Source organism: Semicossyphus pulcher, unplaced genomic scaffold, assembly GCF_022749685.1.
Source record: "Semicossyphus pulcher isolate SPU_LCO1_2020_fin unplaced genomic scaffold, fSemPul1.0.p SCAF_16, whole genome shotgun sequence".
Classification (NCBI taxonomy): domain Eukaryota; kingdom Metazoa; phylum Chordata; class Actinopteri; order Labriformes; family Labridae; genus Semicossyphus; species Semicossyphus pulcher.
The window spans coordinates 8,157,085-8,183,558 of NW_027211670.1; the positions used below are offsets into that span (position 1 = coordinate 8,157,085).

The following is a 26,474-nucleotide window of genomic DNA, read 5'->3' on the forward strand; positions in this document are numbered from 1 at the left end:
CTGCATCATGCATCTCCGTGATGAGAAGTCAATCGTTTGTGGACACACCTCGGGTTACACGATGCTCCTCAGCCTGCATCGTGCATTGACAGGCATGACCATTCTTTTTTTCAATATAAATTTCATGATGTAATTTTTTACTCCTCTACTCCTTCCTTTATCATCTCCCTCTTGTTCATCAGTCTTTTTTTTTAACCCTTGTACCCCCTCTGTCTCCTTTGCCTCACACCCAGGCTTTTGTCTTTTTCCTTTTATCGTGCAGTTTGAAGGCGAGGTTGCTCCTGATCATGAGTTCTAACGAAATTTGGATGCCTTCCCAGATGAGACCAAGACAAACACTTCCTCCTTTTTCCTCTTTTTCCCATCAGTGCGTTTGATCCACACATGCTTATTTTGTTCACGGAGGAGAAAATGAGTGTTGCTGCAAAAACTCCGATTAAATTTGCACGTCCTTGTGCATCGATCCATCCATCCATCTGTGCGTGCATACAGAAACATAAACACCGCAGGTACACAGGTGAATGAAGAGTATTTACAAAAAGCCGCATGCCAGCGTTGGGCCCTCGCACATTTGATGCCCCACTCCCGGCCTGCTTTACATATACTGTACGTTAATAGATATGTGCATATATATTCCAAATAAGTAATTCTCTTTGATCAGCAAAAAGCTGAGCCTATAATTTCCACACAAAGTCAGGGACTCTCTGCAAACTCCTCACTGTTTTTAATCATGCAAATGAGGCGGGATAATGTTTACTGTAACTTTACTTCCTCTCATTCTCCTCCTCTCTCTGTCCTTCACACAGTTGTTCTGTTTCTAAAGAGGCGCGCTCAGAGATACAGCAGGTACAAAGTACACACTGCGTTTTTAAAAGCACCTTTGTATCATCTTTTCTGCATATGCTTGTCTTCTTGCATAGTAGATCACCTTTAACGGTAGCCGTTGGAGAAAAGTCCCAATTAATAGCAGTTACATAAAGCATCCTTCGCTTCACGGTGCTGAGCCGAAGCCTTTAATATGCTCCATATGAAACCACATAAATCAGCCACTCAATGAATAATTGAGACGTCCTCGCTGACACTCTTTCAGATGTGTGCCCCGTTGCCTGCGACGGTCCGCCGTCCCCCAGAGAAAGGCAATACGGGAAATGTGTGAGCGCCTTTAATTTCTATATTAGCCGCCGGGTGTTGCCGGGTTAGCGCGTGAGACCTGTGGCTGCTGAGGCGGCGAGCTTTACATTCAGGGCGGCGAGCTTTACATTCAGAGCAGCTCAGTGTGAGCCGCTGTGATCAGCCACAGGCTCAGACCGCATGCTGATGGACCACTTTATCTATGCAGATGAGATAATACATCCATATGTATAAATGGCTTTGAGTGTGTGTGGAGCTGTGTGTGTGTGTGATGGTGTTGCATTCAAAGACGGATGGATGTTCTGCTTTTTAACGATGTGCATTTCTTCGTTGTTGTGAGTGTGTGTGTACGTGCATGTGAGTGATTATGGCTGGCTGGTGACAGAGGGAGATAGCTATTATGCTGATGATGGTAATGATGAATGTTTTACAATGATGATGCTGATAATTACAAGCGTCGCCTTGGTCGTACTTCCATCTCTCTTAGATTTAACACCCTCAGAAGCTGCTTTTAATGCTGAACGCTGCAGAGCGGGCAGCGCATCGACTCCAGCATCACTGTGATTTACATTATATTTCCATTTCAGGCACTTAAGTCAGTGCTCTTATCCAGAGTGATTCACAATGGAGAGGACGGGCTTCAGTGTCGCGTTCGATGGCACTTAAACAGGATGCAGAGATTTTGATGGACATGGTTGGCAATGGCAGGGCTGAACACGGTTACTCTTTGGTTAGAGCTCAATGATTTTTGATTGTTGAGTTCTTTCTTTATCGATGTCATTACTTAACAATCATAAAAATGTGATAACACCACGGTGGACCCTGTGGTTGGAGGTTGATTATCTGCTCATTTGAAAATTATTCCGTGATGTTTGTGCTTCTACTATGGAGGAATTAATTAAATTAATTAAAAGAGTTCTTTTTTCAAGATTTCAGTGTGTTGTTATGAAAATGGAAAAACACGGGAGTCTGTACCGGTCTGTACATGGTGTTTTATTTTGAAATGACCGGATGCCGTCTGCTGTTTTCGTGTGTGACTTCCTGTTTGGAAAGATCTGCTCTGTTCAGCTTGGTGCGTGCTTGAAGCGGCCTCCGTCAAAAATAGACCAGCCGTGTATCTTTAGCGGATCAGAGAGGAGAGACGCTTCTGGGAAGCGCCGGAGACAGACCGCGGCGCGTGCTTTGGACTCACGAGCGTTGACTTGAATGGGCACGTTCGACACCGGAGGTCGCGGCGCACATCCTGTGGAATTTCAGGGTTAGTGTTTTTTTGGCATGACGAAACACAATGAGCATGGTGGTGCAGTGGTCAGTGCTGTCACCTCACAGCTAGAAGGTTCCTGGTTCGAATCTTAGTTCGGACGTAGAGGGCCTTAATATGTGGAGTTTGCATGTAATTCCCCGTGCATCCCTGTGGGTACTCCGGCTTCCTCCCACAGTCCAAAGACGTGCTCATTAGGGTAATTAGTGACTCTAAATTGCCCGCAGGTGTGAATGTGGATGGTTGTCTGTCTCTGTACGGCCTGTGATTTACTGGCTCCAGCCCCCGCAACCCTCAACAGGATAGGTCTCTTTTTAAAATAGAAAGAAAAGTAATTGTAATTTAAAGTATCTAAAAAATAATAACACTTTTGTTTAAAGAAAATCAAATTTGATTCAATTTAAGTTAAACTGAATGGCTGAAAATAAAATATATATTGCTGTATAATTTTCTTTTTTATGTCTGTTAATTTACCTAGAGATACCTTTTATATTAGTCTCTGCTTTTATTATTTTATTCACATGCACGTTTGTCTAACTCAAGGTTTCGGTGCTGTTCTATTGGAATCATAGACTGTATAAAAAGACGGACACGACAGCTCCCTAAAAGTGCCAAAAAATTTCTATCATGACATATTGGCAACGGCAGATATGTCATTTTTCTGCCGATATTTTATAAAACTACCCTTTAATTCTGCCTAAATTATCCATGATTCCCTAAAAAAGCTTGACGTAATGCTACGACATTAACTCAGCACAAGTGTGCGCCTGCGCAAAGTTCTCAACAATATACAAATGAAGACTAAAAAGTCACAGAAACTTGAGCCAATGAATAGAGGTTAAACAACTTGCACAACTCTTAACTAGCTAACAGTTTGCTCACATTCTCGCACATTTTACCGGACTTGACAACATCAAACACGCTGAAAATACACTCACGGCCAAAGCCATTGCTAACGGAGTGTAACATAAACATCAGTGCAAAACTAACTTACATATTCATGGACGCACACACGATAGAAAGAGTCTGTCCGCGATCACTGATGTCTCTGTAGTAGGTGCAGTAAACAAGCCCGGGCATGTCTCCCTCACTGCTGTGTTTTGGAGGGGATGCTGCATTCAGGTGCGCTCAGAAACGTGAGCGATCAGACACATGATCTTTTGTACAACGCCTCTTCTGATAAGCGTGAAGCAGAGTGCAAGATGTCTGCGGGGTGGCAGTTTTTGGCCACTACGATAAGAGCAGGCATGATATCAGTTCTACTACGGAGGAGACTTGATGTTCTCTGTAGTTAGGTGGAAAAAAAAACCTTTGTCTAAACAGCATCCTGTTTAACAGAACAGACTCTTGAAGTGAAATACTGCTGTGTCACCTCATCAACCATCAAATACAAACTTCAAAGGTGTGTGGTTATCAGGTGGAAATGTGGAGGTGGGGTGAGGACGTGGCTCGACCCTCTCTCCCTGCGGGTATACGGTGGTGGAATCAGGATTTGGCTGGTGACGGTGTTGTCCCTTTGAGGGAGTCGGGAGGGAGAGTGATGATCTCTGCTTTGGCCTCGAGGCATCCGTTTGGATCTCAGGCTGGAATATCATTTTTCAGTTTGCTTCATCTCTTTTTCCCTCTCTGCTTTAACTCTTAACCGTTTTGTTTGTGTCTCTAATTGTCTCATCACTCCAGCTCGCCCTCCCCTCTTTCTTACAGTCCCATTCAGGTCCGCTTCACTCTACACTCCACCCCCGCCCTTACCCTCCATCATTTACTCCCCTTACTCCGCTAAAAGCCACTTTCCAGGACTTGTCAGTGACTCACTCGTTAACATGAAAGAGAGAAGAGAGAGTCTCTTGCAGTGGCTGAGTTTTACTCAAGTGTTTAAGGAGTTGCACACGGAGCGGAAGAGGAGTGGAGAAGGAGGAGGGACGGAGTCGAACGGATCAGAATAAGTGAAGCAATTGTGATAAAAGACGGAGATAAGAGCCGCAGCGTGTCCCGTTTTCCTCCCGCTGCGGCGTCACACCGGTTTTTCCAAGGTTTCTTCCAACCTAGATGTGGAGTGCTCATATGTGGTGGCCACCCGCTGGTCTCAAAGAACTTCTGCTGAGTCATCGAGTGATAAAAAGCTCACAGCTTCTGGTGTGCTGATGCCTGTTCCAGTTAGAGGAGAGAGGAGGAAAGAAGCCTGGGAAGAAGAGAGTCGTTTGGGGCCTTCAAAGCCACATTTTGCCAGCAAGCTCAACGGCAGTTAACCTCCTGACACTTAGTACCTGAGTGTGCACTTAGACTCTGCCTCTCTTTATTTCTGACAGTATAACATCAAGCCCCACTTTAGATTCTGACCTTTCAATCTAACTTTGCAAATTAGCCAAACAATGCAAACAGTCATCATCTAACTGACTCTGCAGTAATTTATCATCACATAAACACTGCTCTAAATGTTGTTATGCATATATTCAGCATTGCACAGCTTTATGTTTCCATTATAGACTTTCTGGCTTAATCTCTGGGCTGCTTGTTTCTGATGAAGTAGTTTATCTCTGATTATCATCATTATTTTTTACTAAAAAGGTCACACAGGGTTTTCAGTCAGGCCTCAGATGACTTGGCTTATTCACTCTTTGCTGATGTTACTTTAAAAGCTGTAGAATGAATATTTACCCTTAAAAAATAGATTATATGGCGGCTTTTATTTGACGTACCCTTATCTATGGTGGCCGACAAGGGTAGTTGAGCTGCGATGGCCTGAATGGCTTCTTTTAGAAGAAATGAGCAACAATGGAAACGGGCCGCAAATGAAACAAATGCATTAACATCAAACCCAGAAAGGAAACACGCTGCAAATCCAGTCAACACAACGGAAAGTGTTCTAGGCCTGTAGGGGGCGCTCGGTGTAACAGCTAAGAGCAAGAGCTAAGTGTTGCTTCCGTTAGCTACAGGTCTAAGTTAGCCGTGCAGCTAGCAGTACTGTCAGCTGACCCTGGTGTCGGGCTCTGAGCACAGGGGATTGTTAGTGATTGTTAGTCACTACTCAATCAGCACTGGAGCTTCAGACCGCCAAGAGTTTGGAGTGTCAGGCCCAGGACGGTGGTTGGGGAGGGAGTAACATTAACATTACAGTAGCCAGGATATTAACAGTGAGGCTAACTTGCATTCTGACATGGGAAGGAGGAGCAGGACCGAAATGCGGCAAGAAAACCACCCCGCTACTGTCTTCCCTAAGCTCAAACTATCCCTAACTCCAAACAGTCAAAGTAACTCTGCTAGTTAGCAGCGTTAACACTTAACTGTGCTCAGAGCCCGACGACGGGCAGAGTCATCTAAAAGTACTGCTAGCTGCACGGCTATTTGAGATCTGAAGCTAACAGACGCTACACTTTAGCAGTGGTTATTTTAGCAAAGCTATCTGTCAATCAGGAGCTGTTCCTGAACAAAAGTTGTGTGATTTCTTCGCTCATGGTAAGGGTTATGTTTTTGCCCAGCAGTCAGCGGTACATGAACAACAGAGACACTCCGCTCCAGCGGCATCTAACTGACCCGTCAATAATAAACCTGTTACACTGAGCGCCCCCTACAGGCCTGGAACATTTCCGTTGTGTTGACTGCATTTCCAGCGTTTTTCTTTTGCATGTGTTTTCTGAGTTTCTGTGTTTACAGTGCATTTGATGTTCATGCACTTGTTTCTGCTTTTTGCTGCCAGCGTGCATTGCGCCCCTCCCTCTGAAAGGAGCGGCCCAGAGCGAGACACGCTAGAGTGAAATATTTTCCAGTCAAGAACATTGATCGCTGCAGGCGATGGCTCAGAGCGGTACAGAATCCGACATACGACAAGAATATACCGCCAGATCGTCTAAAAAATCTTAGGGTCTGCAGTCTACATTTCAAACCTGACGATTTCGAACGAGACATGACATCGGAGGAAGTGTAGTTTAGCGAGCTCCCTGGCCTCCGCCAGATGACTCATTTTACCTAGTCTGGCGGAGGTTTTCCAGGGCCCATTGGAGAAGCGGATAGCGTCCGCCAAAGGCACCTACCATAATGGCATTAGCACCCCATTATAGCATGTTAGGACTGAAGTAGAAAATCGGCAAACCGTCCCTTTAATGCAGTTGGATTATGCTGTGGATCCACCCAATTCTATCTTTCAAAAACACCAGTCTGCACATCGGCACAGTGTAGTTTGCCCAGATCATCAGAGTGATGTGACATTTTCTTTAGTAAATAGAAAACAGTATTAATGATCAGTCCCCGTCACATATACGTAGACGTAGAAGAAGCTTGTGTAGTGGGTAAAATGTGGAAAAACCCTCCTGTGTCACTCTCTTTTAGTTTCAGTCATTACATTTTAATGAGCAGGGTTCCCCTTGAAACGCCATCTGCTTCTTTTATTTCATATTCCACTGATTAATGGAAGCAGCACAAAAGTAATCTGTTAATGTGCGTGCAAGATCGAGCCAATTCAATTCCCTGTTATTATTTTCACAATATACAGGAGATGGCTTGTTATGTAACACATAATGGGAATATGTTTGCATCTATCTTCTGGTGGATTTAAAGCACATCAGGGTAGGTCTTTCTTTGACGAGGGTAGGATCATTTCTGAGGCACTTTTTTTCTTTCTTTCTGCATGTCAGAGCTCACCTCTACCTCACAACCACCCCTCCCCGAGCGGAGACACAGGGTGTAGGACACACTAAAGGTGAATGTCTTTATTTTATCTGCCAAAATAAATATCCCAACCTTTATCAGCAGACGGGGGAGCAGTTACACCTGCACCACCGCCGACCTCAGCGATGGGTCACAAAGTGGAGCTTGCTTCAACTGATGGCGGGAGTGGTGAGGGAATAACAAGCGTCTTATTCCCCGCAGCAGCACTGAATCCATGAATCAAGTCAGTCAAAAGGACACACAGCTGTATTTTACTGTTCTGTGTAGCTTTCATTTGATTCCACTTAGCAACACAACAATGGAATATGGATTATTTTCTTTCAAAGTGCCACCTATTTCTTCATCACGCTGCCAAAACGGTGCTACGCATTGTTTTCCTCGTCGTATTCTTTGTTGACTCAGTCATTACATCAGTCGATAATCCCCCCGTTAAATCATTACTGTAATTTCAAAGCAAGCAAATTTATTTTTCTCCTCCTCCTCACTCTTTCTTCTCTCGCTCGTCCCTTTATTCTTGCGTTTCTCTGCAGGTTCAACTGTAGCTGCCCCTTGTGTTGAAAGGCTTTAGTTCCTCCTCCTCCTCCTCCCTCCTCTCCACTCTTCCAACAACATCCCTCCACACCCCTCCTCCTCCTTCTCACTTCCTCATCTGCATCCATCAGCTTCTTCTCGGCACAGTGTGTAATTCTGTAGGCTGTCAGGAGCAGCACAGCTCTAAAATAAACATCTCTACTGCAGTCAAGGTAGTAATCACCCTCTCTCTGTCTTCTCTGCACGCCTTACTTTCCCAGATTCCTCTTGTAGGGTTTGTTTTGAAGGCTTCTTTTAAATGCAACAAAGATAAAGTTATTTCTTCTCTCTTGTGTAATGGCGACGGCCCCAATCTCGTCACCAAAGGGGTCCTCCTTCTCTGATCATTCTTTCATCAAAAGACTTTTCATGGCTCACACATGTCGGCTAATGCTGGGTTCAGACTACAGGACTAAAGGGGCAATTTATGTCTGTTGAGCATGGCCATACTCCTGTTTATTCCCCTTTTAAGATCAAGCGTCTATAGCCAATTTATGGTTCTATGAGGCTCAGCCAAAAGCAAATGTCAGCATGCTCTTACATCAGGGGTCTCAAACTCAATCAGAGAGGGGGCAGAAATTAAAACTGGGTCTTAGACGAGGGCCAAAACGGGGTCAACATTTTTAGAACAGACTTAAATAAAGCACGTTTTTATCAGAGGTATTATGACAAATTAGTCATACAGAAATATGAACTTTTCTGCTCCCAAGACGTCTTATAGAATTCAGAACAAACCAAGGGTATCAAAAAGAAGAAATGAGATCACATTTAAAATAAAAGACACATCAGCATTATTAGTTTGTTTATGTCTCCCTCTCTATCTGCAGTTTTTCATTTTCAAAAAAGCAGAGCAACATGGTGGAAGCACAAAAATCACAAAATGATCTCCAAATGAGCAGATAATCGACCTCGGATGTGCAAACTGAACTGTAGTTTGTGTGCTGCTCTGCTAACATTGATGTTATCGCGTGATCGTTCAATTCTCACGGATAATGTAGTTCTCCCGCGATCTTGTGATCTCACAAATCCAGCTGCTTGGGCCAGCGCTCCGCTGCACTGCGGACCAGACACGCTTCCTGTGGGCGTGGGCTCGCGCTATTGACGGACCAGAAACGCGGCGCAGATGGAACGCGCCGGAGACGGATCCTGTGGAATCGAGGGGTAACACCGTCAGACCCAGAGCAAAACTTTTAGCATCAGTAAATATATATTGATTTCTGGAGGGGGGTTTTCAGGCATGAGTGAAAAATCAGTGTAGGGCAGTAACCGCGCTATAAATAGCGTTGTTAGTAGTTAATCTACATTTCTCCGTAGCTCGCTGGTAGCGTCACAACTTTCTGAATCAAATAACTTCACTCTTTTATTTATCAAGTAGTGCGGTAGCGTCCACACAAGTTACATTCTCCTACTACAAAGTTGCAGGGCACAGAGCTTTCTGCTGCGGTCTGAAATATTAAGGATCAGCAGATGACTTGTGACGCTGACGTCACTGTCTAATCCTTTAGCAGATGCCTGCTACGTCTCTGCTGCTGGGGACAGCACGCGAGTTACGGAGGAACACTCAGGTGATTTACAGCAAATACGCAAACACAACCAACCACTACAAAATTAGTCAGCGTAGTCTGTGAGCGCCGGTTTACAACTTATCAAGAGTTAACTTCAGAACAAAGAGAGAAGAGGTGTACTGACGCGTTTGGGGATTGGGCATTAGGGGAGAGTGGGGCAAGGTGAGCCACCTCATGTTCCTAGGCAACTGTGCACGCTTTTTGTCATTTAAGCCCCTTTTATGAAGCGCCCATGTTTTGGTTGGCAAAGAAGCATTTTAGTTTAGTTCAATGACAAGTATGTAAAATCAAACTATCGGGGTCACAATGTTTTTTTTTTTCCCAAAATGGTGGCTATGTGGCAAAGTGAGCCAAATGCCGTGCGGTAAATTGAGCCAGTCGTAGTGACGTAACATTTAATGTAGAGTAACTAGTAGCTCACTACATTTCAGCAGCTTGCCCAACACTGGGAAAACATGCTCAGTCCATTCATCTGTTTCCTTTCATGCGTTCCTGTGGTGTCCCTTTTCTACAAACCTCCAAAAGGATTTTAATTTCTGCCTAATTGACCAAATGTTTTGGCCTGATCTGTTCAGAGGGAGGAGTGACATGAGGCTCTGCTGGCTTGGCTTCTGTTTGACTTGGCTCACTCTCTTAATTTTCTTGTTAATTATCGCTGTCTCGCTAAAAAACACAAATACAAACACATTTGAAGACACCCTGGTCTTCTGTCTCTCACAGGCTCCAAAGCTTCTTTTGTCTTTTGTTTCATGCTGCTTTTCATTGAAATCTCCTTGCAATGAAAATATGTTTCCTTCTTCCTGTTGTTTGTTGTTGTAGTTTTTATGTTTCTTTCTCTTTGGTCTGATCAACATCCTCAGCCAGTGTTCAGTTTCTTTTACGTCAACCAGAACATTATTGACAGTAGAGATTGGCAGGTGGAGCTATAGTATTGACGTCCCGCCTTTTCCTACCCAAAACAAATTTAACACCAACGTCAAACCCTCCTACGTAGAGGCACACTACATATTGGTTACATAGTGGTACATACAGTCTGTCTGAGGTACACTGGTGTTGCACGGTCTCATACTAGAAGCGTAGCTCTGTTTTGGGAAGAGCTAAGTAAGTGAGAGTGGGATGGCAGAGCGAGTAAGAGAGAACGGAACGTGTGTTACTGAGAAAAGTGCAACCAGCAGCTGTATAAACAACAGAACTAATGTACAGTTAAGGCTGTGTGTGTGCATAATAAAGCCTCCTTTAGACTCGAGCCACTCTCCTGTGTCTTGCTTGCTGCATGCTGCCGGCATATTAAAGTGATGGGAGTTAGCCCCTAAGCTAGCTACAGCTTCGGCCCTGGAGCAGAACAACAATAAGTCTCTTGGTGCTTTCTGAATACGGTAGGCACGCTGAAGGAGGGAAGGTTAACGACGGCTTGACTCGGACTGGACAGCAGATTACTGATTTGTTCGTGGGCAAGCGTTATCTGCTGCTCTTCAGTTTTGAATTTGATCACATCATGACAGTTTGAACTGTTAAAGGTCCTATATGTAACTTTCAGAAAATCCTCATTCCTAGCGACACGGTCGGCCATTGAGAGAACTGCAGTCAACCTTCTCGTACACGCTCGCTCGGACACTCATGAACGAGCATCCAGAGTTTTTGCCGAAGAGACACAAAACTGAGCTCAGTCTCGGAACTCATCGGCTCTGTTTACTTTTCCTTGACGAGACATGTTCATTGACCGGCATCATGTTGTCCAAAATCAACACTGTTTGTCATAATACCTCAGTGAAGATCATGTTAGGTGGCAAATTTAATTGTCAAGCTAGACTGCCAACACTGATATACACACTCGGATAGTATTTTGGTAGTCATAACGTTAGCGAGCATGCTAAGGTTAGCCAACTAGCTCTATCATAAATACACTGCATGGATCTGCCATTGTGCTTCATAAACAAACGGCAAATTACGCCGGCAAACCAGCAAATCTTCACAAGCATTAGCGAACATTAGCCAGGCAGGGCAGGGCGGCTGGAGAGAGCTGCACCCACCTGGTGAGAGAACGCTGCACGCAGGTTTTGTTTCTATGACAACAATAAGTTGTGGGTCCGTTTTGATCCCCAAAAGCAATTGAAGGTCTCCATGATTCGCATTCCCTGCCGATGCTGACTCTAGTTTTTCCCCCTGACATCAATCACATTCCTGTTTGGCCAGACGGGCTTCACTAGATAAAACCTTTTTTTGTTTTTTAGTCTTGTTTGTACTTTGTGTTGGTGTTTGTTGTTGTGGGTGCCGGTGGTTTGTTGGCATTATCCATCCATCCCGAGTGCTTTACATAAAAATCAGCCCACAGGCTGTTAGGGGCAATGGAGGAAGTTGGGGAAGGTCTCAATTTATCAGTTCCTCAACTATCCCTTCACACATTGGCGATAAGAAATGATATTTGATTGATGAATAATGTAAAATCTTACATATAGCTCCTTTAATATTTCACCAGGTTGAAACGATTTATTATGAGTTATTCTTTAAGGTACATTTCCTCCCATTGTTCCTTCTCCAGAGCCCCTCTGGAGCCGTATTTGTCAACAGAGCTGTCAATCATGGCATTTCAGGCCCTTTTTACAGCATCAAATAACTCATTAAAATTAAACAAAATGTATTTGGCGTGGAGGATGGAGGAGGCGGGCTTTATGACCTATACTGCAGCCAGTCAGCAGGGAGGCGACAGAGATGCTTTGGGCTTCACTTTGGGCGAGCTGTCATGTCGTCCATCTTTTTATACAGTCTATTATTGGAACAGGTGATTTTGATTGACAGTTTTTAAGAATAGCTCCTTTTATTACATGCTAATAAAAACACATTAGCCACCTCCAAACTCCAGTTAGTACATTGTTCAAAGAAGACATGAGCCATCCTCTGCCTTCGCATTGCCGTTGCTTAGTCTTCCAATTGTAAAGTGAGCGAGTGGGCTCCCTGTGTGGCTCTCCTGGGGTGCTGGAAATAGATTTGTAAACCGTTTTTTTCACCACAGTAGGAACTCCTTCAGTTTGCCCGTCTGTCAGATGGGGGGGATCAACAGACCAGGATCTTCACAGAGAGAGATGCATAATGATCATCTGCACTTTCTGCAAGTCTCAGATGTGGCTCTCGACGACTCCTCGTTCCACCTGCTCGTCGGGATACCTCCAGGCTAAAGCTCCAGCTGAATGTCAAGCAAAGAAAACGCTGCAATTATCCTTTCACAGACTTCCTGTTTCAGATGTTTCCCTCTGAAGTTTTCACTGCTTCCTCAGAAAGCTGTTGTCCTTGTGGTTTCTACCTGGTGCTGCGGCTTCCTCGCACATTACAAACTTTGAGTCCCGCATCACTGTGGATGTGTGGATGCAGAGCTCAGAGCAGCGTGCGGTCGCTGGTGTGTCTGCTAATGGGGGACTTCATGAATAAATTAAACACATGCCGGCCTTTTTACATGGAAGCAGGCAGGGGAAACACAGAGCAGGCTTTTATTATAGTGTCACTCCGCAGGCGTCGTTAATGTCATCTGATAAATGTCACCGGACATCGATTGTTGTAATGAATTATCCCTCAAAGGGAAGACATGTATAAAAGATAAAACACACATTTTCACAGGGAAATTGATTTCTTCCCTTTTTTGTCCACTGCTGTCCGTCTGTTCATTCCCTCTTTTCTACACTTATTAACATTTCTGTGTGCATATGTTTGTAGCCTGAATGTCACCACTGATCTTTAGGAATTAGTGCAACTTGTTGGCTTGAAGGGAGCATCTAAAAGAAACTCAGCGCTCATATTACGAGACACAAATCATAGTTATTCGTCCTTTTTGTAATGGGAGATGCATATTTTAACTGACATAAAGATTTGTCTGCTTTTTAGTGCATTGAAAGTGATCACAGTCCACTTTAAAGTGCCTGTCGGTAACATTTTCTGTTCCAGTTTGGAGTGAATGAAAACAGAATAAGGCAAATTAAAACACAAAAAACTAAAGGGGGGAATTCACTAAAGGATTGTGCGATATTTGCGCCTGCTAAGCCTGTGCAAATGACACAAAAAGACTAATTCTCGATGCACACGCAGAGTGTTGAATGCAACCCAAAGTGCGTCTCTGTGCTCCAGTGCTGTTTGCGTGTATTTAAATGAGTCATTATGCAGACAATCGGGGCACATTTGTCCCCTTTCTTCTCAAAAAAGCACCTCATTCGCTAACAGCCCCGCGCAGATAGAGTGAAAATATTACCGTCTGCAGAGAGCTGGTGGTAACTGCGGCGCACCTTTTATAAGGGCTGTCACGTTCTGAGTTTCCACTGATCATGACGACAATTCAACCTTTTGTGTGAACAAAAAATCTGTTTGTCTGTAAAAACAATCTGATAATAATATATTTCATAATTATAATAATCTGGAGACCATTCAGTCTGTGGCTGTTCGAGGCTCAAACCCGGCACACAGGCACAGACACGGGCAGACGGTCTGGAGCCGTTACGAATGATTGGGATTATTATAAGGACGAGCTGCTGTTGCACAGACAGTTAAACTTGTTAACACCTGTCGAGTCTGGACTTTACAATAAACTGATCAAAGATCTGCCCCCTCCTCTCCCTGCCCATCATTGATCTGTGCATGGAGTTGAGCTCTGTCAGTGTGGAGCTCAGTTAATGCCTGAGAGTGCAGCGCTGCACAGCAGAGAGCGGAGGTGCGGACAGCTTCTCTCCACAGTCAGACACAAAACAAGAGCACACTGCACCGATCTGTGAAACTTTATGGGCGTGTTTGCGCTTGAATATTTGCACAATTTGCTTTGTGAATCGGACCTTGAGACAGAGCAGATAGACGGTGCGAATTATGTGCAGTTTATGGTGCTAGCAGTGGCGGCAACTCATTCTTAGTGAATTCCCCCCTAAATACTGTAGTAAAAATGTGATCGATGTGGGCATGTGTATTAGTCACATTGCAGGATTTGCGATTTAAATAGAAGCAAGTGGACTCATACGCTTGTTATCTGCAGGAGCATTCAGTCTGATAGACACAAGCTGGGGTCTAATCAGCCCTGGCTGGGTCACCGGGAGGAGGGTGTATGATGTAAAAAGACCCGAAACACCCGATGATTCCAGGAACATCACTGAAGATATATCCAGAAGCATCTATTGATGTATGTTCACACCACGTACACCTGTTATCTGCAGGAACAGTCAGTCTGATACGACAATTGCAAGCCTTCACCAGATAACAGAGTGTGCAGAGTTGGTCAATGTTGGGCTGCAACAATTAATCGATTAAATCGATGATTAAAGTAGTTGGCAGCGAATTTCATCATCGATTAGTTGGGTCTATGTTATGATGGGGTCACTAGGGGCAGCCAGCCAATGCCGTGGCTTGTGTAGCTGGTCTGATGAATTACAGGAACATCTCCGGTCTCCTTTGGGATAAACATTAATTAATTTTCATTGAGTAGTATCAGTTTGTTGTACAGTGCTGATGATGTGTCCGCCTCCGGTAGATGAGTGTCCGTTTACACGGACAAACGCACGATTACAGTTTCTAATGTTCATTTAAAAACAAACGTGAGGGGGGCGCTGTTTAACTCAGTCGGTAGAGCAGGCGCCCCATATACAGAGGCTACAGTCCTCGTCGCACTGATCGCAGGTTCGACTCCCGGTCTGCCGATCATTTGTGCATGTCATCCCCCACTCTCTACTCCCAACATTTCCTGTCTATCTTCAGCTGTCCTGTAAAATAAAGCCAAAAGGCCAAAAAAAAAAAAAAAACAAACGTGAGGGAATGAAACTCCGTCTGTTTTCTCTCTTCTCCATTTTGTGATGGGTCGGTGGAGACGTCCCCTGATAAAGCAGCAGAGGACAGTAGGCCGTGGTAAAGCTGTTAATAAGCTAACGCCACTGGTGAAGCTATTTAAACGCTAACTCTTGATAAAGCTAATGCCCGGCTTTATTAAACATCACAACATGGAGAGGAAACTTTGCCGGAGACAGCAGATTAACGCTAATTAGCTGAAATTCAGTCAGACAGACTCTGAAGTATAACATAACTATGGAGATTTTGAATATGTCATGCCATTAGTCAGAGACGGACTAAAGTCAATCTTTTATTTATTCGCAACAGAAACTTAAACAATATCTGATTAAATATATATTGGTTAGTTACATTTCCCTGTTATACTCAGTTCACGGCTGCATCCCCAGGGTCCTTTTTTAACTATATGTGGGCCAGTTGTTGAGCGGATGTGCTGCAAAGTGTATCCTTTTAGTGGCTTCACCACCTTCACCTTCACTGGGATTTATTAATTCACAGGCAGTGCTAGCGGTGAGCTTTAGGTTTTTAAAGTTACTTTCATGGTGCTGGTCGACCGTAAGAACAGCTTAACACACGTCACATATTCATATTAACATCCAGCCGACATAAAGACAGATCTGTCTGTTGCTTGAACGGTTTGTAAAGTTTATTAATAAAGGTGGTGATTCTCCCAAATTTTTCTTCACCTGCTATCAGGGGGGTTTATTTGTTAGATGTGGATAAACTTTTAAAGTACTGAAATGGTAAAAAATTATTAATGTTACATGTATACCAATCTCGGGTCCCATCGGCTATGGTCTGACGACGATATAGCCTCTGGGGACACCGATGAACGTGCCGGGGCGTGTAGCCGGCGGTTAGCGATTAACGACTTTTCCTTTTCCACGTGCTTTCCACCTTTTGTCTTGTGATTGACTTTAATAAATGGGTCTTACCTTTGCCGAATTTTCAGCATCAGGATGCAGAATTGTAAGAAGTTAAAATTCAAGCGTTGTCAGGTCTGTCCTTGAGAGGAGAAGAAAACTTTTAAAATGCTCGTTTGTTGAACGGATGTTGGATCGATCATTTCTGATGCATTCAAGGAAGTCGGGAAATCTGACCGCCGATTGGCTTTTCTGACACTGCGTCAGGGGAATTTATCTGAAGTTAATTTAGAACGGATTGTTAGCGGTTAGCATGCAGATGTTAGCATGCAGCTAAATCATTGTCAGATAGCTGCTGATGGGAGCCGGGATGTCTTTATGGGGCATTACGCAGCCTGCTGATACGTGATCTGTCAGTATTACTCGGACTACAAGCGTAGTGCAAACGGAAACCAGAACAATTGACGTCCCGGAAATCCACATTTCTATGTAGAATCTGTAAATAGAGATTAGTACATGAATAACACACTGCATGTATCTGGGATTTCCTGCCTTGTTTTATATCCCACTACACAGTAAATCACAGAAATAGAATATATCGCAATGTCCGTTTTTTTCCAGCCCAAGTTTGCATGACTGCACATGATGAGTCACTGTGTTACAGTTTGGGTAAAAATGAAACAGTACAGAACCCAGTTTCAGACTTAGATATATGATTTAATTAACAAAAGGCAAAAGTGCAAAAACAAATCTAGAATCCAACAAAAGACAAAACAGAAAACCGAATGGTAGAACAAAAAAGTCTCACAGTCAAGGCAAAAGAATAATCCAAAGGAAAAACCGGAAACACACAGGAGCAACAACGGGGAGCCACGAGGGAACAGGGAAAATCCACAAGGATGACGAAAGTCCACAGGTTACACGACAAAGACAATGAACCAGCACAGAGACAGGGGAGCACAAAGTTAGGAGGTGAGGCTAATCAGACACAGGTGAAAACAATTAGGGCAGGGCACATGATCAAGCAAGTGGGAAACACAAAGGCAGGGAGTGGACCAACACGAGAGACAAGGTGACAAAGTAAGACAGGAAATTATCTAACCAAAGAGACATAAGTGACTACTTAATTTAACAAGACTAACTACTGACAAGAACACAGAATAAACTAAATACAAAACTAAACGATGAGAAGTCATGACAATAGACAAAGTGACAAGGTTAAACAAGAAATAATAACACCGAAATACAAGACAAAACCAGAACTAAACTAGAAACTAATGACACACTGCAATGTACCCTTTATTTCTGGGACTTTTTTTCCTTCCTTCTGTTAATAACTGCTCAAAAATGAGTCGATTTCAATAATTGTGACCCAAAATATCATCAATAAACCATTTCGTATACACTGCTCCTTAAACTCAGGACAACACGCTTTTCTTTCTTCTTCTTCTACATTGTTTATATCGTAGCGGGAGAAATCCATAGTTCATGAGGCAGAGACGACTTCCCGCACCTACACGAGTCTCAGTGGGCCCAAACACAATAATGTAACTGTAGAAGGAGCAGAACACTGTCGACCTTTCACTTCGCTACAATATGGCCTGAAGCTGAATGCACCTGAAGAGTCAGTATAATAGAGACGTGAATTACAGCACTCCACTGCTAAAAAAGCCTTTCTCTGCATTCTAAATTGCTGAAACTCCAGGAACTAAAGGTGGATTTTACGTCTTATTTTGTGTCACCGAGGTTATATTTTCATCAAACGTGTTATTATGCTTCCTCAGATATTCTCATAAACCATTTAAACACCGACAATAGCAGCCCGTCCATCACAGCGGAGCTTCAACAAAGGCCTTCACCCTGTTCCACGAGGCCCCTCTGAAGCGTGATTAGAGCTCCCGTCCCTGTTTGAAGACGCCTTTTATTGAAGATATCAAAGCAAATATTCAAGGATGCCGCAGTTCGGATGTCGCCAAGATTTCGGTCTGAGATAAAGAGAGAGTCTGTGTGATTAGGGAGCTGGTGGCTGTGAGCAGAGGCTAATGTGTTGCCATAAATAAGTATGCCAATGAGACGCTGGAAAAGTGGATTAAGCTCGCCGAGCCGAGACTGCCATATGTGTGGAGATATCAGATATCTGAGAGACTATAGACGCCGCGGAGCTGCAGCTATCATCGCATCTTTGCTAATGCAGCTCTGATGTGTATTCAGACCCGAGAGACAACATGTGGGAATATAATTTGAAGTGCATAAGGGCATGTTGGGCTTTTGAAGCCGGCTATTCAGTGTGTTCATTATGCATTATGTAGAATTATAATGAGGATATTTTGCTCATCTTTCGCTTGAGATAGAGACGTTACGAGCACACAATGTTACTCACGTCTGTGCAGAGGGTGACATCAGATAAAAATGCATTAATTTGTCTGGAATGGAACCAAATCGAGTTATTTGTCATGCTTGTCAGGGCTGTAAGTCCAGCAGGGTATTGCAGCAGAACATATGGAATACTGAAGAGCTACTGAACAGGCCGTGCTCCCCTCAGTTAATATAGTGTAAGGAATACTTCATGGCGTGTTAAGCCCTCAGTTTAATGCTGCAGTAATAGCTCGCCAGCGCTTTGACACAGTCTGTTTTAACAATGACGGAGTGATTGAGGCAAGAATGCAGATGAGGATGTGTTGGGGATTTGTTTTTGTACACATAAGTTTTCGAGTATGAAGGTTGTATAAGGGCCCGGTCAGACAGAGCGCACCGCACTGCCTTTTTTGTTGAAGCCTACAGTTAAAAAAAGAGCAGCTCCCTGTGCCTTTTTTCTCTACTATTAAGGCAACCATTAGCTGTCATTAACCTAACCGTTATATCGTAAACTGACAGAAGGCCCGCCTCTACGTTCATCCAATTGGACAATGGGAAAAAATGCCCATGACGTCGGGCGCTTTTCTGCTTTGAGTTGAAGTTTTTCAACTCGGGGTGCTCAGAGCGTTTCCTGAAAAACGCGAGGCGTAGTGATTAGGTGCTGTATAAATAATAATGTATTATTTAATTGAACTGATTGATTGTTATAAGTGTATAGAATATATGAGGCGTTCAGGTGCGTCTCTTTGTTTCTAGGGTGCAGCTGAGAAATCAGTTTTCCTTCCAGTAGCGTCACTGTCGTTTGACGTGGTTGGTGGCCCAGATAAATTACAGATGTTTTCAGCTCGGAGTTCTTGTCTCTGCCTTAGCTTGTATTATAAACTACATATGACACAATGTGAGTAAGAAAATGTGAGTGCAGAGGCTGTAATGAGTGAGGATTCATTTTAAAGTGTTGCGGCTAACTCGGTGAATCTGCCGTTTTGAAGCCAGAGTAAAAAGTCGAAACTAGAGGATCAAGATTAAGGCTACTTGCACGCAATGCATCATGGTACACGTAGGCACTTTACGAACAGCTTTTGCTTCATATTGTCGAACTTGAACATCATTATACAGAAACATTCTTCTAAAGTCTTTAATTCATCCTAAAGAGAGTAACCAATACGGCCCAGGTTAGTAAGGTACAACAGGAGACGTTACACACACGCACAAAGTCAGTCCGTGTCCTTACATGCAAAAGAGAGGTTAGTCAAACTAAGACGTGCTTCTGTAGTTCAGACAGAAAGTGCTGAGATGACAGATCTCCGGTCCATTAGCGTCCTCTTCTGCTCCCATCTTGTCAACCCGTCCTGTCATTTACCGGAGCCAGGTCTTTCCTTTCGTGCAGCTGCTCCACATACAACAGGTGACAGCTTATCAAGCTCTTTGAAACTCTCACTCTTCGGGCCACGACGAGACAAGACAGCTGCTCCCAATTTTTAAAGGTCCAACAATATAACAGTATTCCAAATAAGATTTCCGACATGTTTAAATTCCTTCATTGTAGAGCACCAGGGGATGTACAGACAACTACCACCTGATCATTTGATACTGTAGAAAATTTTGAAGTACCCTGATTTTCAGGCAATTTCTGGAGCGTTAGGCAGCTTCTTTAACCAAGCAAATGTTTAAATTGAGTTATGAATATGTGAAGAAAAAAGCAATGGTTAAAAATGAGCCCGCTCTGTTTGTTGAGGAAGAGCACTGACACAGTGACAGGAGTCACAGGACATCAGGACGCTCTCTGACCGCACAATCATATGCAGTTCTGTAACGCAATGTAAACACTCCTACTGTGTATCTCCGTATGTCCCTATTGTAAATGCATTGATTGTCGCTGCTTATAAAGCTTATAAAAGGTGCAGATGCCATTCGGTAACGATCGATCGTTTCGATCGCTACGTCATTAATAACGTCCCTCATGCACATGCGGCTCACATGCTGTGAGAACTGAATTGCGAGAGAAAATATTTAACTTTTGTGACTTAATTAAACAGACTGCTGATGAAGACAGTCAACACAGCAGACAGAGACAAGAAGAGGGGGCGGGGCCAGAAGCTGTGCAGAGAGCAGAGGTGCAGGAGTGTTGGGGGACTGAAGCAAAGCAAAGTGACCAGATTAAAGTGGTGTGTGAATTAAAACTTGAATTAAGGTGAAGAAGAGAGAACAATTAAACTGTGGATGTAAGAAATAAGCATCTAGAGAGAGGGTAATCCAGACTGAGTAAGTCTACATGTGATGTGCTTCTCACAGAAATCACTGATATATGCGATGATTGCCATGTTATGCTTTCAGCATATTTTCTGAGCATGCAGTTCCTTTGAGGTTTTTCTGCAGAATATTCTGGACAGTATTTGTCTTTGCTTTGGAATGTTGCAGTAATAATAAACAGACATTTGCATAAAGGAAGCATATTTGTCCATTCCCATGTTGATAAGAGGATTAAAAACTTTAAAAAAATATCTCTTTAAGGTACATTTACAACAGGTAAGAAATGTGCGATTAATTTGCGATTCATCACGATTTAACTACGGACAACTATGCGATTAATCACGATTAAATACTTTAATCGATTGACAGCCCTAATAAACACACAAAGAAGTAGACAGGATGAGAAAAAAAAATCTCATCTCCAATAGGCTAAATATATATTTCCATTTAAATGCTGTTACAGGCACTTATTGGACTACACTGTGAAGTGTCATTCTCCGATTGCCATTACAGCCTCAGAGATGTCTAGACGTGTCTGTCAGCGATGCTGAAATATTAACAAGCAGACATTTAGGACTTCTAACAAAGCGTCAGCTGTCATCTCCTCTTAACGGCTGCCCAGAATGTCACATTTTTCATGTTTGCCGTGTAGCCTCAGCTGAGCAGTCGCTCACATGCTGACAAGAGATCAAGAGAAGTAAAATAGCAGTCACCTCAAAGTAAATAAAAAATAATCATCACCTGCTCGGATCTTTGACAAAATATCTATGAGATTGACAGAGACATAAATGCAGTATGAGTCAGTGGCTGTAGCTCTGAGAGTCGGTTGTCACTAAATGACACTATATCTTTTTAAGTGGTACTAAAGTGCATTTATGTCAAGAGATTCACACCCTTTAAACTGCTTTAATCTAACTAATAACATTATATGTGGAATTTGTTTTACCTCTCTATGGTTGTTGGTCTGTTGCTTGATCCACCACTTCATGGTCCCCAGAGGAAAGTTCCTAAGGACTAAAGTGATCCTCTGGGTTTGCCTGTTCAAAAGGTTCATCTGGATAAGAACCATCCGGATTAGGCCTTTTGAAATCCACTTGAAATACATTTTTTTCTATCCAGGATCAGCTAATCCGTCTTACTTTTATCCCGGTTTTTCAAAGAACACTGGGCTTAAGAATCATATTGACTACCTACAAAGACAGAGATACAAATGATACAGAGGTGATATAGAAGGATTCACAATCCACAGTAAAGAAAAGAAGAGTGGGACCCTCCCCCTAAAATAAATAAGTAGGATAAAATAATAAAGAAATGAAAAAGAAGATAGACATGCACAGACATGTACTTGCAGTTATAGTATACATATACCAATCCTTCCTGCCAGTACTCTGTACCCCTCTTTAATGTGTTACATCTCTAATATAGATCATAAAGGCCTTCCATTTTGGCAATTTTATTGGCTCTTCAAAGGCAGCAGTCTCTGTCATGAGTTTAAGCCACTCTAGGCTCTTCCAATCGCGCAAAATAAGCCGAGCTGCTACAACACAGCTGTCTCTATCAGTCCAGACTCTACCTTTGTTATGCCTGGTGGCACAAGAGATTTGTCACCTTACAAACATAATTGAGGGGATTCTGGAAGAGGCTGTTCAAGCCGGGTGGTGCTTTTTAGGACCTCCTTTGAGAATGGCAGTCCCATAGAGCATGGAGAAAAGAGTTGTACCAGTGCTCTAAAGGTGCTTTCACACCTGACAGGTTTGGTCCGGACTTTCGGACTTTACTCTGAAAGTAATAGAAATAGAAATGTGAGCTGACCAAACAATTTCACAAAGTTATACGGCAGTGTTCAAATTGTTTAGTGAAAAACTAAAGGAGATGGAACTGATCGAGATGTGGAACAATGTCGGTTAAAAGTAAAAACAAGTAAATAAAAACTTTAGTCCCTGATCGTGCTGAGTGTGATTGAGGAGTGTGCTCTTTACTTCAGGGAGTTTTCCCACGTGGAAATTCTGACCAATCAGAGAGCAGTTTCCTCCTGCATCAAATCGTTTGGTCCGCTGGTAAAAGCTGCCGTGTGAACACAAACCAAACTTTAGGAAAAATGCAACATTGTAACAATTCAGTCTTTGATTCGGACCAAACAAACAGACTTAAGGTGTGAAAGCACCCTAGGGGTGCCAAAATCCACACAAAATAAAAATTCCTCTCCGCTGCTTCAAATTAAATATTTAATTTTTGATATTAAACAGCTATTTGGTGACTTATTTTATGGGTACAAAATCCTTACCCTTAATCCAACCCTAAAGGCTACTTAATCCACGACACTGTACGATACAGTGATTCAAGTGCAAAATGTAAATATTAATGTCTTGATATCAACATCATTGCAAAAATATTGTATTGTTTGATTTCCTGATCTTAACCGATTACGTTATTCTTTTTTTTTTTCATTTGAACAACACATTTTTTAAAGATGTTTTCTCGAAGATTTCAGTTTTTGCAGGAGCAAAAACTTCACGGTCGCTTTTCCTTTGTAGACTGTTTGCTTCATCTGAGCGTCAAATTTGTTTCTTTTTCTTTGGATTTTCACTTATTTTTGAAGTTGTATCTGTAGTCATTGATCTTTTCTTTGTCTGTTCAGCCATAGTAGATTACTGTTTACTCGCAACACTTGCAGAGAGCGGAAAAGCAGCCGCTTAGCTCCGCCTACCCTCTCTGGCAGACCAGCTACTGCTGGGTGATGGAAAACGCGTCACTAACTGGGCTTAACAGACTAGTGACTTAACAGACATTTATTTAAATGAAAATCTTCAAGATTATCACTTTAGCATTTGATCTTATCCCATAGCTTTAATCCCATCAGACTACCTTTGAACAACCGGGCCCTGACTTCTAGTAGGTCAAAGGTCAGTAGACGTGGGCCTTTCCGTGTGGAGTTTACATGTTCTCCCGGTGCATGCGTGGGTTCCCTCCAGGTACTCCGGCTTCCTCCCACACTCCAAAGACATGCTCGTTAGGTTCATTGATGGCTCTTAATTGCCCGTAGGTGTGAATGTAAGTGTTAACGGTTGTCTGTCTCTATGTGCCAGCCCTGTGATTGACTGGTGATCAGTCCAGGGTGTACTCCGCCTCTCGCCCAATGACAGCTGGGGTAGGCTCCAGCAGCCCCCCCTAAATAAGATAAGCGGTATAGATAAGGGATGGCTTAAAATGTTTATAAATTTAATTGTTTAAATATGAGAATTACTGCACACATTTCAATGTCTCCAGGAAGACATTTTTATTGTTGCACTTGTTTGTTTCTACCTAAAAGTAGCAGAAAAAATAGAGAGTTTTTTCTCAGCTCCACACTTCTCCCCAGTAGTTGCTTGAATTGGGTGTAAATGTAAAATTGTGGGTTTTGAAAATTGAAAATTGTCTGCTTCCACAAGTTTTGAAACCTGAATGATGTTGGGGATTCAGTCGGTGTTTGAAGATTGACAAGCTCTTCTGTTGGAGTACTAGTGCCTCAAGATTCATCCTTCCTGTTGCAGCGGCTGTTTTGGCGTGCCACGATGAAGCACTTCGGTCCATTCAATACTTTCTTGCATCTTGACTTTTTGTGTGAAACTTCTTGTGAGTAATGGCCATGAACACTTTCAGGACTGTGTGTCTGGAAGGGGACACGAAGTTCAACATTACGGCTCAGTTTTGACGTTCCTGCCTTTTGTTTACTTTATGCCTCGCCTTGCCCGGCAGGGGGGGGAGCCTTGCCGAGGTACATTGGTCGATTTTTTTTAGATCAATTTCTGTTTTCACATACCTGAAGCAAGGCTGTTTTTTCTTGTTGTTCGGTATTGCTAAATTGAATTCTCGAAAGCAGCTCCACTCTCTCTTCTGTCTTTTTTCTGTTCTTTTTGTTCCCTGGTTTCTACTGTGAAAATGGAACCCATCTCCTGCTCTTATTCCCCCTCTCTTTCTTGTAATAGGCTCATCTTTCCTCCTCTCTCTGCTCCCTCTATCTTTCGTGAGTCTGAATAAAGCAGGTAATGGTCCATGGAAATGGTGCCAGCACAGTCACGCCTATAGACAGACTTTTCCCCTCTTATGTGTTGCAGTATGTAAGTGAAAATACACATTTGCAAGGATAATAGGAAGTCTTTCTTTCACCCATCTTATTTTATTTACTGTAAGGGACTGTTAGAGCTCAAAGAGACCAATGTTTTCTCACAGCAGTGTCCAATTGATTAGTTTCTCTTTGTGTGAGTTCTGATTGTGTCAGCCTCTCATAAAGAAAGTTTATGTATGCTTGTTTTTCTCACTCATAACTACTGTTGCTATTGCTGCTGATGTTTGTAATCATGATGATGTGTCTTACCTCTCCTCAGGTGTACATCCGTATCCTGGACAATGAGTGGAATGTGTACAGGCGTTACACCGAGTTCAGGGAGCTCCACAACCACCTGAGAACCCACTTTCCACAGGTGGACACCTTCAACTTCCCACCCAAGAAAGCCATAGGGAACAAGGTAAGCTAAGCGATTGTTGGCCTTTTATTTGACTTCTGCTCACATAAATATGAATTTTTCACCTGTTGATCATGCTCAAAATATGCATACTCATAACCCTAACCAGTTTAAACTAACCGATTGCAACACCCACACCCCTGATATTGCTACGGACGTACAGCCTTTATAATATAGGACTGCTAAAGAGGGACAAGAAATGTGGGGAGTAGAAAGAGGGGGATGACATGCACCAAATGCACCAAATCACGAACGATCAGCGCCTCGAGGACTGTAGCCTCTGTACATGGGGCGCCTGCTCTACCATCTGAGCTAAACCAGCACCCTGGATTCACCTCTTTAAAGGTTTAATATGTAGGATTTCTCCTTGCATTTTGTCAACAACACATTCAAACTGGGCCCCTCCTCCTGGGCTCCTCGTCACCAAAAGCTCACTCTCACTCTCTTGTGTGAGAACACGCCCACCCCGCCGAGTTAACACCGACAGCATCCTTGTGTCCTACCCGGTTTGAGGCACCTATCTGTCCAACAGAAAGAAGGCCAACTCTGCGTCTCTCTTTCGCCATGTTCGCCGGTCTGAATGGGACTCGGGTGCTAATTTGAACCACTCCCACACTCAGCCATACACTGTGATTGGCTCAGGGAACCACAACAGGGAAAACATCCCATGCAAAGCAAGACAGAATAGATGCAGAGGGAAGGGTCTAGGCTACCTTTAAATTCTTCATAATAACAAACAAAAGGTCCTTTATTTAAGAGCTAGATACATTAAAACATATCCACATTATCTGTTGTCTGTGAACTCTGTCGGCTGAACAGTAGTGTTGCTGAGCGGTTACATTAGCGTTAGCTAGCTAGTGAAATGAGCTAGCTAGAATGTTTTCTATATTTATTAGTAAATACTTTATTTATAGATGACTTCTAATGTTTACAGGTGACTCATTTAAAAGTAGAATCTAGTAAAGGATCTTAATTATGAACTCATGGCTAACCTATTGTCTGATGTGACCTATTGTGCTAATAGTCTGAAGCTAAAGCTACATGTCCCTGGCAAACAGTCAACAATCATACCAGTTGATGATCCATGTAGAAGTCATGGGAATAAGGAAACAGCCCTGCTCTTGTATTGTAGAATAGAGATAGATAGTCAGTGGTTGTTATAAGGAAAATTTAAAGAGCAGGCCATTCGTTCAAACAAAACACTTATCGGCTATTAGCTTAAATGCTTGACGAGCAAGAAAGATTTGAAATGTTTATTGTTTGTTTTAAATATATCTTTGCAAGAGAACATATGCAGACTCATACATAAAACTATCTTTGGAAACATATTTTGATGTAAGTTAGACTTTCCCAAATGTAACAGAGCTGGAGAGAGCTGCTAATGTTAGCATAAAATTGGATAAAGTAGCACCCAAAAACAGCTTTCACGCCACAGTGAAAGACCACACAGTGCTTGCGCTATCGTAAACAGCGAGTTTTGTGACACAAACTTAATCCCCAGAAAATAAAG

General features: G+C 43.0%; 1 protein-coding gene across 1 annotated transcript in view; it reads left to right on the top strand.

Annotated features, from left to right (window-relative positions):
• Positions 1-26,474, top strand: part of snx29 (sorting nexin 29) — a 194,254-nt gene that overhangs the window by 127,179 nt on the left and 40,601 nt on the right. The window contains exon 19 of the mRNA XM_069665100.1: positions 24,827-24,967. Within this exon, the coding sequence (XP_069521201.1) occupies positions 24,827-24,967 (141 nt within the window). The remainder of the gene's footprint in view (positions 1-24,826; positions 24,968-26,474) is intronic.